Here is a 16,019-nt window from a genome sequence, read left to right on the forward strand (position 1 = left end):
AATATTTATTTAATTTTTCTTTGTTGTTGTAAATTGTGTTCTATACAATCATTTGTGGCCAGTCAGAAATGCTGAAAGAAATGTTTAACAAAAACTGTTCTACTGAATTGTATGCATAGTTAGTTTTCCTTTGTCACAAATAATAGTTTTTGTAACGGCAATTTATTTTTACTACTACTACGATTGAGGAGTTTTTTAGTTTTATTGTTGTATGTATATATGTATCTATGTATATATGTATATATGTATCTATCATTCATTCAAATCATTCGTTTAACATCAAATACTAGATTAATCTTCTAGTCTTGTAGTGGTGGTACTATGAATATTCATATTTAGAATTTTTTTATATTATGGGAATTTCCTTGATTACATAATATTTTTTTAGGTATTTGATGAATATAGTTAAAAGTTTTTTATTTTCCAGAAATATTTTCATGCGGAGTTGGCCAATGAGGAGTATAATATTACAAAAATTCTATAGACAACTACGTATAAAAAGTAGTTGGAAAAGAATTTTTTGTTTTTTTATCTGAAATGTAACAAGTAAGAGTGCTATATTCGGCTGTGCTGAGTTTCATATAAACACCATTAAACCCTATGTAGTAAAGGGAATTTTCCTCTATAAATCGAGTCCTTTTAAATTAGCAATAAATTATTTTTAAATAAAATATGTAGGACAGATTATAAAGGTTTCGGTTCATATAATACATATTTATTTTGAATTTCATCGCTATACTTGTATTCGCAATTCAGCAAAATCTTTTTTGGAAGACCATAGGGGCAAGGGTCAGCTGCAGTATTATTTTGAATCCTCGTCATTAAATTTCCAGAAGAGGATTTCAGGTGTAGGGTCGTGTAAAACTAGTTTTCATGCGAGTAATTAGCGTTAAAGTACTAATCTGAAGGGGGCTTATATAGGAGGGGTCACTTGTGGTCAATTATTGACCGATTCTGGTTCGTGTAAAACTAGTTTTCATGCCAGTAATCTGAAGGGGATTTATATGAGGGGTTGAAACGCTTCTGGTCCAATCCTCGCTTAATTTGGTAGAGAGTTTTAGGTTCGTTGGAAACTTATGTTATCCTAGTATTTCTAAACTAGTAATGAACGTTAAAGTCATTTTCAAAAGTGGATCTTATATTCGAAATAGGGTCAATTACGGGCCGATTATAGACTTATTATAATTTTCATTTTCAAGTGTTTTCTCGTAAGAAACTTTCTTATGTCAAATTTCATCACCATACTTGTGCATTAATGGGAGTTACAGTCATTTTCTGAAGCGGAACTTTTTATGTGGGGTAGAGTATGGACCGATTCTAAAAAAATGGTACGAAGAGTTTGGCTTCCATAAATTCCATTTCCAACATTATATTCATGTTTTTATGCTAGTAATAAGCGTTATAGTGAAGGGTACCTTGGTTTAATTTCCTGATGGTAGATAGCAACCGATTCTAATAAAATTTTGTACAGAAATTTTACTACAATATTTATCACATCTATGTCGAATTTCATTGCTATACTCGTAAATAAGTTATGCCCATTAAAGTTGTTTTTCGGGGGTCCACTTGTATGAGAGCTATTCGAAAATGTGCATTTTTAATATATCCTTAGCTACAAGAAATATTTTTGGAAAATTTCAGTCCTTTAGCTCTTTCCGTTCGGCCTCTACGTGCAGACGGAAAGACGGACATACAGACAAAGAGGCGACAGGTAATGATAGTGGGTATAAAAAGAAAAAAAAATATGGTAAATTTTTTGCTTTAATATACCTCAAATTCCTAAAGAAACTTTACTCAGATGACAAAATATTTTTCTAAAAAAATTTTTACTCAAATTCTGATAAATTATTTATATTCTGAGTAAATCTAATGAACATTTCCTAAAATTTTGAAAGAACTGTTTAGGCAATTTTTCTCAGATTCTAAATAGAAGTTTTCTCAGATTTTGAGAAAATTTTTTAATGCAATTTTACTTTGTGAGTTAATTTTCTATTAAATTTTTTCTCAGATTCTGAGCAAATTTTTTAACGATATTTTCAGCAGCACATTTTCTAATGAAATTTTTCTCAGATTCATCTAAAGTTTTCTAATGAAAGTTTCCTTAAATTCTGTTCAAATTTTCTCAGATTCTTATCAATTTTTCTTAAGAAATGAATTCAAAGTCTGATGATATTTAACAAAGTTTTTTTTTTTTTTGAAAAAATTGGCCTCTGTTTACCATTTTAAAGCTTAGTTTTACCTTTACCAAAAAGTACTTAAACTTTTCTTCTACCAGGTACTTCAGACACTTGTTTTTAATTGTGTCAAGTTAAATTTACTCCACTTATATTTTAGCTACATGTTTTATCATTATTAATCTAAATCAACATGTATGTTTAACATGCATATAAACATAAACTACGCCCATTACCAAATACTCCAATGCATGTAGGCATAAAAAGTTTACCTGGTCGTTGTTGTAAGCAGAAATACAAACTTGCTTACACAATAACACTACATTGCTATTGGAATAGAGACACAATAATATAAAAATTTAAAATATAACTTAAACCCAATATAACTATGGTTTAGAGATTTTTGTATAATAGTAATTCCCATTGTATAATATATTTTGTTTTTATAATTTTTGTTTACTTATCTATTTTTCTCACAGTGTAACCTTAACTATGTAATGCCTTTAACTAATATTACATTATAGAATTTGTAAGTTTTGTTGGTTGTTTGTAGGCTTGTATTTAGTACGTAGTTCTCGTAAATATTTGTAATGTATGTATGTGTATTTGTCTACATGCATTTCCTCTAAAATACAACCACATAATTTTCTATATATACATACATATGTAACTACATACTTGTAAGTATGTTAATGTTGTGGTTTATTTTACCATGTGTGTATGTGTGTGCGTATGTATTTGAATGTACATCTACTTGTATATAATTAGTGCTGCTATAATTAATATAACTGTAGCGCGACAATTATAATTGATTCAATAAATTTGCGTAGTAACTGGGAATTTAACCTAAAATACTAATACATTTACATGGCTGCAATAAACACTTGATTTTAGGATTTTGATAACTAGTATTTTTTTCCTTAATAAAATATTATTTTTAGTTAATGTTTGCAAATTTTGTTTACATACACATACTGATATAGAAATAAATCACGACATTGGAACTCAAATAGTAGAATTTGAGAGGAAAAAAAAAAAACACACACGCACACACATCTATAACATGGTAAAGGCACGTAAGAGAAAATGTAAATTATAAATACGTAATTTGTGAACAAATTTTGTAGTCATGTCGATAAAAATGTAGAAAATTTTAATTTTGTATTACTGTCTAAATAATAAATTTAAATTAGTACAATCCAAGAAGTAATGTTTTTTAGAATCTAAGAATATTTTTTTCTAAAAAAGTGCTTAGAATATTAGGACAAGTTAAGAAAATTAAAAAAAATAAAATATTTAGAAGTCAATTTTTTAACAAAAAGTTCCTTATAATATTCTGATGCAACTTTCTCTATAATTTTATATACTATTCTATATTCTATACAATTTTATATACTGGAGATAATTTTTTGGAAAAAAGTAACTCAGAATGAGAAAAACTTCTCTACAGAAAAGTTCCTCAGGACCAACAAAATTTTTGCAGTTTCGAAAACAAATCTCTATAAAAAAGTGGCTCAGAGTTTTCAAAGACTCTGCAAAAATTTAATATAGAAATCTTGCTCAGTATCACAATAATTTTCTACAAAAACATGCTTCAAATTAATTTTTTTATAGAAAATATGAAAAATTTGTTCAGAATCTCAAACAATTGTACAACTTGTACAAAAGTTTGACAGAAACTTAAAAAAAAATCTTCTTTAGAAAAGTTCCTTAGAATAAAACCCAATTTTCTATAGAAATATTACTCGGACTCTAAGACAATTTTCTATAAAAAATTGCTTAGAGTGTAATGCAAGATAATGCGTAAATTTCACAAAATATAAAATAATTTTCTGGAAAAAATACTTAGAATCGGAAACAATTTTTTGTATAAAAGTGGTGGTATGTCATAATGTCAATAGATGCTATGACACACTAAATTGAGTCATAATGTCTATGGACGTTATGAAAATTTCAAAAGTGTCACAATGTTCATGAGCAATGCTACATTAGATCCATGGATTTCAAAGAGTTCATTTATCAAAAAGAAGTCTTAGTTTAGCGAAGCCGGTGTTCGAAATACCCCAGAGTTTGAAACCTATATTATAGTTTTGCAGATTCGGAAACAATTTTCTATAGAAAAGTGGCTCAGAATTCTTAGAGACTCTGCAAAAATTTAATCTAGAAATCTTACTCTGTATAACAAGAATTTTCTACAAAAACTTACTTCAGATTAATTTTTATAGAAAAATTTTCTAAGAATCAGAAACAATCTTCTATGAAAAACTAGTCTAATGTAGGATAATGCGTAAATTGCACAAAATATAAGATAATTTTCTGGAAAAAAATTACTTAGAATCAGAATCAGAAACAATTTTCACTAAAACGTTGCTCATAAGTCTGAAATAATTTATAATAGACCAGATTCTCAGAAACTGATCAGTTTATATATAAGAAAGTTACTATAAGAAGTTTCTATATAAAAGTTTTTCAGATTTGAAGCAAATTGAGAAAATTTCATTAGAATCTAAAACGGATTTAAAAGAATTATTTATAGCAAATTTTCTTACATATAGAGATAAAATTTTCAGCAAAAACTAAAATAATAGTCTAGAGAAAAATAAGCAAAATCTGAGAAAAATTTTATAATCCTAAGGTAATTAGTTAGTTATTTAGTTAGTTTATTTTTAAAGAAGGATGCAAGAAATAAAAAACTTTTATACAATTTTTGGAATTTTAAATCGGCCCTATCATCCCAATAAGGCATACAAATATACAGCGAAAAGTATTTTACTCTTTCCCGACCGTTAAAAAATTTCCGCGGCAAAAGCATTATTTTTGATGTTTTGTTATAAACGGGAAAAAATTATACGGACTGCTGTTTACAACCCTTTCAAAATTAGCTGCAACATATGCAGATTAGACTATGGAAAATTCACATAAATTTGTTCGTAAATGGTTTTGCATGGAGAGTTTTTGCACCAAAATGACCGGAGAAAAATATACCCAAATGTATGTTTATAAATCAAATACGAAGAAATCGTAGCTGTTGTGTGCTCCTTAATCAATACCTCAAATAAGAATCGAAGCCACCATCTCCGGTATACAAAACTAAATTAAACACTATAGTCATATTAATTTTAAACAAAAAAATTTAAACTAATTTGATTTGAAACTTAAGCTATCATTCAGTGTTAATTCAACATTGTGATTTGGTGTGTAAAAGAGTGTGTAAATAACTGGGTATATAGACATATGATAATTACATACATATATCTAAACATAAGTAAATAGCTTAAATGCTTATTTAGCTAGGGAAGTTTGCTTAACAATTTTAAGACAGTTATATATTTTAATTATTTAAGATTACCTAATTAAGTTTATTATTTAACTAATTTTACTATATGTTGTGCTGAAAAAACATAGATACCTTCCCCTTGAATGGTTTATCAGCAGAGCAGCTTATTTCTGCTGACATAACTCTTCAGTGCTTCTTCATACACATACATACGTACATATATGATATGCTGAGCTACTCAAAATGTAATTTATTAAATATGATTATGTCATGTTAATCAGCTTCAAGCAGCTAATTAACAAAATCTCTAATAAATTTATTATGACAACAAATTATATTCAACTAAAACCTAATAAGCCTATAACATATGTACATACATACATACGTACATGTAATCATCACTTATTCATTCATTTATTCGTTCAACCATTTAACTAAAAAAATCATTCATTCGTACGTTTAACAGTTCATTGAGAAATTCAGCGAGTTTTTCTATGCGAAACAAGAGAAAAACATATTTGTATATGATAATTTACGACAAAAGAAGTCGTGATTGAAAATAATTCATGCAAATACTTTTTTTTCTATGTATTATTTTAAATCAGTTGTATGTGTTAAATAATTCAATAAAATGATGAAGTATATAGAGGCATATTACACCCTGTAACAATTTTGGAATAAAAATCTTTCACACAATTTTCTGTACATATAGACTTTTCTATTTGTGACAATTATTGTTGCACGGTGATATGTGATATTGCCCAACAGAAAATTAAGGCCTAAAAGTGAATTTAGGTAAAATTCTTTAGATAAAGGTCATACAACATATTGACTCTCAATTAAATCTTTAAAAAGTTAAGGTGTGTCAGAGTAATATTTTTATTAAATAGTGATAAATGAAAAAAAGATGACACCTTATTTATAAGACACGCTAGAAGAGTTTAAGAAATTCCCAATAGGGTTTTAAATAAATGTACCCTATTCAAATAAATTACAAGTGATTGTAGCTTGGAAAAAAAAGAAACAAATAAATATGTTCCAATATGATTAAAATTTACATGTATATGTACATATGTGCGTTTATTTGTAATTGTATAGAATTATATACATAATTGAATTTAAATGTATTTGATGAAATTGAATTGAAACGAAATGAATGTAATATTATAATAAAATTGAAAACTGAAAATTGTAAATGATGCGTATAAAAAATGTAAAATTTTAATGTATTTATATACTGATATCTAATTGTTTATGTGTATATAGGCGTATGTGTTTAAATCTTGTATGTAAATTTATTCTCTATCAATCAATAAAAGTACTCATGCACTCTGTTTGTGTGTATGTGTATGTAGAGATAAATTACTATTATATAAATTAACATTGATATTGGAATAAAAGTACTCGAGTAAATTTATTAAATTATTTTGTACCCTACACCACTATAGTAAGGAGGGTATTATGCGTTTGTGCTGAAGTTTGTAACACCTAAAAATATTGGTCCTAGACGCACCTTAAACTATACCAATCGCCTCAGAATCACTTTCTGAGTCGATTTATCTAGGTCCGTCTGTCCGTCCGTCTGTCCGTCTGTCCCTCCGTCCGCCTGTCTGTGTGTCCATGTAAACCTTGTGCGAACACTACAGGTCGCAATTTTCAAGATAATTTGATGAAATTTGGCACATACTCTTTTTTTGGTTCAAGGACGATTGATATTCAAAATGGTTGAAATCGGTCCATTATTTCTCCTAGCCCCCATACATCCGTACCCCCCGAATCGGTCCTTTAGGCTCATAATTACGTTAAATGTTTTATAATGTCAACAAAAATCAGCCAAAATTAGTTTTATAGAAAAATAAATGACAATACTAATTTTTATTGTGATCGGGCCTCATAGACTCCCCTTTCAGAAAATGACTTGAAGGTCAAAATTAACATATAATTACTTATAAAACGATTAAAATCTACATTTGAAGTAGACGTAAATTCATCTACCTAAATTTATAAGGATAAGGCCATATTTACACCTTCTCCCCTATGAGCCCTCTTGTAGAAAATCTCTTTTTTTGTAAAAATATTCCACAACAAATAAAATAAATGCTTTATTAAAAAAAAATTCAAAATTTTAACATACTGCCTTGTGTAGGGTATCATATGGTCGGCAATGTATATGAAAAATATATGAATTCCTTTTGTTGAAATAATTTCTATGTTCCTAAAATATTTTTCTATAGAAAATTGTCTTGGTTTCCAATCTCGATAGAATTTTTTTTTACTTTTTAAAATATTTTTCTATTAAAAATTTCCTCAGGTTTTAAGTTTATTTTAGCAAATTGTGTAACTTTTTGAGATATTTTTCTATTTATAAAATTTTTTGGGTTACTGAACTACGTTTCTATAGAAAATTCTCCAATTTCTGAGTTAGTTTTCATCTTGACCTACTATTCTTTTTTAGTTTTTTTCACATTCTGGGCTTTTTCTATATAAAAATTGTCTCAATATAACACTTTCAATTGCTTGTTTTCTAATTATATATTTTCAGTCTTCTATTTAAAAAGAATAACATGCTTAATGATTTTGCAATAATTACCCATAAAAAAATATATTATCTTATAAATAAAATACATACCTGGATAATTTATTTATAGCTGTTTTCCTCATTAACACTAAGTTAATTATAATTAGTGGCAAAAGATTACCAAAGCAGCAGGAAGTTTAGGGAAATAAAATCATGTCATATTAATAAACTTGATTACAAAAGTGACAATTTATAAAAATAAATCCAATTAATATGTTTGTAAGTAACCTACCTATATTTTCCAATTGTCCCGGTGTACCCCAACCACCATGCGCTGCATTGCCAGCCTCACCACCCAAACCACCACCGGCCAACGTTGAAGCTTGTGCATTTAAAGAGCCAGCTGGTGGTGGAACATAGTCACCACCATCTATAACAACACCATCAATGCTGGGGCCAAAGGCAAAACCAAACTCAGGTTGTCTAATCGGTACACTTAACAATTGTTCTAAAGGTTTTTCTCTTAAACACTTCATAAAATGTGCATGCGGCAGATCGGGTGCACAGTTAACATGATGTGCTACAATGGCAGCATATTTGGCTGGATTACTAACCAAAGACCAAGGTGTCAAACCTGAGCCAGACATTAATATCGCACGATTGAATAGTAAACCTTTTTTTTGTACAGTTTTTTTTTTTGCGGGCAAACAAAACGTTAAAAGGATGAAGAAGAGAGAGAGAAAATAAGTGGAAAAGGAAAGAAATTAAAATTTAAATGTATTGCATAGAATTTTATTTATATTGTGGTTTTTGTGGCCATTGTTAGTGGTTGTGTGCTAACATTTTTTAAAATTTACCTTCTGGCACTGCCATTGATGATATTAGAAAATGAACACATGCTGCTCCAGTGCCATGGCCAGCTAATGTTATACTTTGCGGGTCACCGCCAAAAGCAGCTATATTTTCCTTTAACCAATGTAATGCTGCTATAATGTCCATCAAACCATAGTTGGCTGGCAGCTTTGAATAACGATCGGTGTTGGCATTTAAGAAACCTTTAATAAAAATTAAATGTTTCGTAACATATTATATTGTGTGTGTATGAGTGAAAATAGTAAAAAAGAAATAATAGTCTTTTATGTTGTAATTGTGTGGCAATTACGATTAAATCTTTTCTATAAGTATGTGTATCAAATGGTATAAAAGTAAGATGTGCACAATTATAACAAAAGAAATGGAATGTATAAGTTTAAAACTATATCCTTGGACAAAATTGATTCAACTAAAAAGTAATTTAGTTAAGTTTTGCATTTTACTGAAAAAAAAAACTTAATTTGTCTCAATCATTTTATATATTTCTGATTTATTTAGTAGAACACTTAAATAACAAAATTTCTTTTTTGCCATATTTTTTCTTATTTTTTAATATTGATTTTGTTTAAATATAATAAATACTAAAAAAGAGAAAATTGTTTCTTTCTTTATCAATGAATTTCCACATGACTTCCTTCTGATAAACTAGAATATGTTTGTACTAAAAATAAACTTTCAATATAAAACTATTTAAAGACATATGTACAGTAGACTGCTGCAAATATGTACGAGAATAATAATTAGTTCAAGGTAATTTTGATTAACTAGTAATGTTATGAATTTCAAGGAGTGCATGTGTGAGGATTATATTAATGCAGACAAGTACAATATACAGATGTAGGAATTTGTGCTGCTGTTTTAAATTTATAAAGCGTTTACGACGATATAATAACTAACTAACTAACTAACTAACTAACTAACTAACTAACTAACTAACTAACTAACTAACTAACTAACTAACTAACTAAATAACTAACTAACTAACTAACTAACTAACTAACTAACTAACTAACTAACTAACTAACTAACTAACTAACCAACTAACCAACTAACTAACTAACTAACTAACTAACCAACTAACCAACCAACCAACTAACTAAATAAAGAACTAAGTAACTAGCTAACTTAGTGGCTGACTGGTGCTCTGCTAGTACTCTGTTCAAATTTCACGCGAAATTTTTAAAAACTTCATACAAAAAAATTGTAATGAAAATTTTATGGAAAAATTTTGCTAAATTAGTACTCTATTTGTATTGTTGAAAAATATATTAAATGTTTTTGAAAATTTTCAAATCGATTGGATTTTTTAATTGACAAAATGAAAATTTACGTTTTTTCTTTGATTTTTTTTTTTTAAATTAAAGTTTCATATTATTTCAATTTGATTTCTTTTAAATCATACCTACTTTAGTGGGGAGGGTATATTGGGTTTGTGCTGATGTTTTTTATGCTCATAATCATTGTTGAGTCGATTTAGCTACGTCCGTTCGTCTGTCCGTTCGTCTGTCCGTCCGTCTGTCCGTCTGTCCATCCGTCTGTCCATCCATGTAAACAATGTAATCAATCTACAGGCCGCAATTTTGAAGATAATTGAATGAAATTTGGCACATGATCTTCTATTGTCCCAGGGACGAACAAATGATTAAGATCGGTCCATTGTTTCACCTAGCCCCCATACAACTGAACCTCCGAATAGAGCTTGTAAACCTTGTAATCAAACTACAGGTTGTAATTTTGGAGATAACTCAATGAAATTTGGCACATGATCTTGTATGGTACTGTAGGCAAAGTTTATTGAAAATAGTTAATATTGGTCTATTATTTCACCTAGACCCTATAGAACTGAACCCGCCAAATAGGACTTTGAACCTAGACCCTCTAAAAAGCCCCCATCAAAATTTTCCTTAAATATCCACAGTTTTATTAAACAATAAATGGCTTTAGTATATCTGAGGCAAGATACAATTGAACTTAAATGCTTTATTATGAAAACCCGACTATAACTTTTTACTTGTTTTATTTTGTTTTGGCAATACAAAATAAAAATCTAACGACTTCTCTCATAGCTTAAGGATTGCAGAAAACTCATTTATATCGATTTTTGTTTTGATAGGACAGGTTGTTTTTCTGCTTGCATCTGATATATAGTGTTATCATCATTTTTGATAAGATAATATCAATTTGAAAATAAGTCTAAAAAATTTTTCAATTAGCATTTTTTAGCGTTATTTATTTCATTCAAGTAAAAGTTTTAAAAACAAATAATTTCTAAGAAAACTTATTAAAAATATTTAGAATATTATAAAAATCTCAAATAAAAGTTTTAATGTTTCAAATTTAAATACCTAATATGGGACAATTCAGAAATCATATGACCTTTATATTAGCACCAATTAATATCGATACTAATACGATACTAATACGTAGCAACTTTATATTTAAACCAGTCAGTATCGATATCAATACCAACCTCGTAGTATTCCTTTAACATTTATAGATATATCTTGTTAAATCTTGCAACAAAAGAACTAAGTATATATTTTTTTTGTAATTATGTAAGATTCTATAATCTTCTCCATGTGATTCACCTGCACCTTATTGTACACATACAAATGTATGTGAAAACTATAATATTATTGATTAAATAAATAACATGTAGCTATAATGTTACTTTATGTTTTCTTTCAAATAATTTGTATCTAATAATTTACATTGAGTATTGTTTATTTTATATGTTATGTTTTATAAAAATTTTTTCATGTATATTAAATTTACAACAATTTATATGTTTTCTTATCAAAATATTAGTTATATTCAAATTATTTTGCTAATAAAAATTGAATTTAAACAAATTGATTTTTTCTTAAATATATTTGTCAAGCAAAAAACAACAATAACTTACCTAATAAACCCAAACGATAGTTAATAGTAACAACTAACATTTGACCAAAACTGGCTAATACTGAACCATCATATGGATTGCCACTATTCCATTCGTATGATTCACCATGAACAAATACCATAACTGGCAATTTAGCTTGTGATGATGCTGTGGAAGATGAACTACTGCTACTACTGCTGCTACTCGATGAAGAGCTTGAACTGCCACCGCTATTTGATGAAGAATCTCTTGAGGCAACTGCAAAGATTTAGAGGAAAAAAAGGAGAAATTAGGTATGAGAATGAAATCAAATTGTTGTTAGCATAAAATAACCATTAAGTTTAGTTCAGTTTTTGTTTCACTATTAATTTGTTTAGTCCATCAAATACACAAAAAAATTTAGCTAAGACAGTTTAAGAGCATTAATTAATGTATTTTATTTATTTTTTTATTCCCTTTTGCCACTTTTAGCTTTGTGTTTTTTTTTGCACACTTTATATATTTGTAGAGTTTTTTTCTGTTGCTCTTTACATTTCATTTGTGTTTGATTAAAAATTGCCAGCTGTCAATTATCAACAGCATTTATATGTCAGAAGTCTTACATTTATTCTTTTTTTTTTCTTGTTTGTGTGATAGTGTTTTTTTTTTGTATTATTTCATCTGTCAAAGTGGCAGTTGTATTTTTTTGTAAATCTATACCTCGATTATCGAAAAAAAAAATAAAAAATGTAAATCAGTTTAATTTTGTGTAAAATTATTATTTTTTTCAGTCTAAAAGCTGTGATACTCTATTGTCAGATATTACAAAGTTGGCAGAAAAATGTTCAAAACATATCCAACAATCGTGTGAACTTATTTTTTTTTTTTTTTGTTTTGCGACAAACAAGACAAAAATTATAAGTTAACACAGTTGTTTGATTCTTTCTTTTTCTGCCAACATTGTAAGATCTAACAGCTGTGTATACATGACTTTAAACAATGTCTATAATTAATAAAGAATTCTGTAAATCGAGGTATTGGTGTATTTTGCTGTTGTAGTTATGTTTGCTTTTGTCCATATAAAATGTAAATCCATTTGTCAATGTATATCTACATTCACATTTATATTTATTTAAAAAAAAAAAGTTATCCAAAAAACTTGGCATATGTTTAATATAACAAAAACAAAAATCACTTTTAATGTGTATAGAGAAAAAAAACTGGACAACTGAAACGAATTTAATATATATTTTCTGTATGACTCCAAAAATAAAAGTAATTTTAATGAATATTGTTCGTATTTATTTTTTGAATATTTCATTTAAAAGTCCAATGAATACCTTTGATTGTGTATGAGTGTGTGCTATTTTTTTAGAATATTTGATTAATGCATTACGAAGGTTCAACTTTACTTTATTTTGTGGAAATTGAGGTGGAAGTTTTTAAAAACCACTCATTAATTTTACTATTGTTTGAAGTAAAAAACGGAAAGATTTAAAACACTTTATCTGTTTTATGTAATATTTATATTTATAGAATATTTATATTTTTAAGTGAAAATGTTAAAAGAGTAATTGTCAATCATTAGAGATATGCAGGATTTGGGAATATGTGTGAGGACAATAGGGGACATGTTCTTTTTTTAGTAAGCTAAAAGGTTAAGCACTCTCACTGAATCGAAAGTTTTGAATTAATTATTAACTTTCATACGTATTCGTCTGGTAATGTCTTTGATGCTATTTGTCACAAATTCCTAAAATTTCTATTTTTTGTATTTGATCGGTTACGTAATAACGTAAAACTGTGTATAGCCTTAAAAAATGTTCGGTTTATATTGATGTCATAACCCTAGTCCTCTCTTAATTAATTACTTAATAATTTACTTAAAAATAGAAGTCTCCTCATTACTTATATTTGTTTCGTTTTTAGCATATCGCGCTAGAGCTTCGGTCAAGGCAGTATTGTTCCCTCTTTTACCCAAAAAATTCCACCCTAGTAGTATTGTACAGTGCAATACGGAAAAAATATTACCATATACGAGCAAAAGCATGTTATAAAAAGAAAAAAAACACAGTTCTCTTCTCTATGGGCCCTTAAAGTTTTGCGATCTATGTGAAACTTGCAAATCGTTCGAAGCTTTTGATTGACTTTTTGAAGCAAATCTCTTGTCCTAGAGAAAAAAATAATTTATCTTCAAGATCAAAATCGCAAAAAAGTTTAAAATATAAATTTTTTTACGTGTTAAAAAAAATTCAAATTCATCTCAATTAGGCGTATACTTAATATTTGTAATAACAAATCAATCTATCACACGTATACGTACAAGTGTCTTTAATAAATGCAGGCAATATCACAATGCAAAATTTGAATACGTGTTTTAAAATATTTAAAATGCTTCTCGTAATTAGGCGTATACTTAATATTTGTAATAACAACTAAATATATCACACGTATACTTACAAGTGTCTTTAATAAAATCAAGCAATTTTACAATGTAAAACTTTAAACTTGAAATTAAATATATAGGAAGGTATAGTTGGGCATGTGCAACCATATGATACCCTTTACCACGAGTATATTTAAATTTTTTTTATAAAGAAACTTTTGTTATATTTTAACTTAATTTTTTGATTAGAATTTAAGTTTTCTTAAAAAGGATTTATGTGGGAGTTAGGATCAAACATGGGCCGATCCTTATAAAGGGAAAGAATTTATTTTCAAATTTTCAATACTATTTTAATGGTTTTAAGTAAATTTTGCACGTTTAAGATATTTTTTAAAGGGGGTTTATATGGGGTTAAGGGATCAAATATGGCAGGATCGCTACAAAAACCGGCAGTGGCTTTTATGGCAAAAAATGGACCGAATTCAATATTTTTCAACAGCCTTTGTTCCTGTTCCCCCGAGGCATGTTACCTTGGTAAAACCTCAACCTTGGTGTTATTGCATTCCCGGAGAACAGAGGTGATACCAACACCTCTAGTCGGCCCGGAGTATAAATTGGTATTACAGTATACTGTCTGGCTTAGAATAGAAGTCGAACCAGAGCACCTCATGGTACTAACGGTGGACAGTTGCCCGCAGGACTATGTCCTGGCACGTAGTGGCTGTGATTAAAACCCAAATTCCTGGGAAAAGTGAGTTGCGGTTAAGTTAAAGTCAATATTTCGGGATAAGTTCGGTGCTGTTGACGAAACAACCACAAAGGAGTGACTGTGGGACTAAGCGTTGGAAATAAGTTAGTATTAATTTTATATGGTACGGGATGAATGTGGGGTACGACGGGCCTCACCTACCCGACTACCTATAATGAATGTGTCGTATGTTTTTCTCTTATGAATGTGTCGTGTAAATGGGATTTGTGCTGGGTTGTCTGATAATGGATAAAAGGTATTATATACAAATGATAACTATGAATTTTCCTTACTTGTTCAGATGTGTTCAGAGTATACTCTGTTCATATCAGAATTACCACAGTATGTCCCTGTGAGTAAGAATAAAGTCTTGGAATGTTTGATGGATTCGTACTTCGATCTACAGGTTACGTCTCTAGGTGCTGTTACCAAATCATTAGAGGCCATCTCATCTGGTGTTGTAAACGGAAGTGATGTTTTACATCTCGGAAGTTAAGCAACGAAGCAACAATGGTCAGAGATTAGATAGCTCAAGTACTCGAGCAAAATGCTTGTACAGCTCAATCCATGTTAAAAAATTGCAACCTGCGTGTAATATACACAAAGGGGCTGTGTTGTAAAAGTGGTTAAAAAAGTACCACCGTGAGATTGGGAAACAGGTACTTACGTAAAGCACTTCGACATTCATTAGTCTTTGTTCCTGTGCCAAAAACACAAATTTGAACTATATGTTCACAGATTTAGTTCTTTATGACAAAACTACAACTTTGTCTTATGATTTAAAAATGGCACACACATTGTTGCACTATTAATGATAAGTAAAATAGAATACGTTTAGTCGAGCATTAATAAAATCAGTATAGAACAGCACGATTACGAACCCATTTTATTCCTATGATCCATCTGCATTTTAGGTACTATCCTCTTCTTATTATTATCCTCTTGCTGTGTCCACGAAGTTGTCTGTGACATACTATTGCAATTTTAAAAGTCGCAAGATTTTGTAAAATATAGTCCTGGTTAGCCTCCAAAATTATGATATATAGTACCTCTATTACAATAACGTACAACTTCCTGCCTACACATCTATTCATATCTCGACAGATTTGGGAATTAGGCACAAATTCCCAAATCTCTGGTATAAATAAGAACTTTTAACGCGCGTTACTTATTTATTATGGAT

At 28.8% G+C, this 16,019-nt stretch overlaps 1 protein-coding gene across 1 annotated transcript in view; it reads right to left on the minus strand.

The window, feature by feature from the left end:
• Positions 1-15,808, minus strand: part of LOC111675498 (neuroligin-4, X-linked) — a 29,404-nt gene extending 13,596 nt beyond the window's left edge. Inside the window, exons 1-5 of the mRNA XM_046947962.1 lie at positions 15,718-15,808; positions 11,745-11,981; positions 8,827-9,024; positions 8,262-8,642; positions 8,081-8,117 (exon numbers count right to left, since the gene is read on the minus strand). Coding sequence (XP_046803918.1) covers positions 8,081-8,117; positions 8,262-8,642; positions 8,827-9,024; positions 11,745-11,981; positions 15,718-15,808 — 944 coding nt within the window. The remainder of the gene's footprint in view (positions 1-8,080; positions 8,118-8,261; positions 8,643-8,826; positions 9,025-11,744; positions 11,982-15,717) is intronic.
• Between the last annotated feature and the right edge of the window lie 211 nt (positions 15,809-16,019).

The sequence above is a fragment of the Lucilia cuprina genome, chromosome 4, assembly GCF_022045245.1.
Source record: "Lucilia cuprina isolate Lc7/37 chromosome 4, ASM2204524v1, whole genome shotgun sequence".
Lineage (NCBI taxonomy): Eukaryota > Metazoa > Arthropoda > Insecta > Diptera > Calliphoridae > Lucilia > Lucilia cuprina.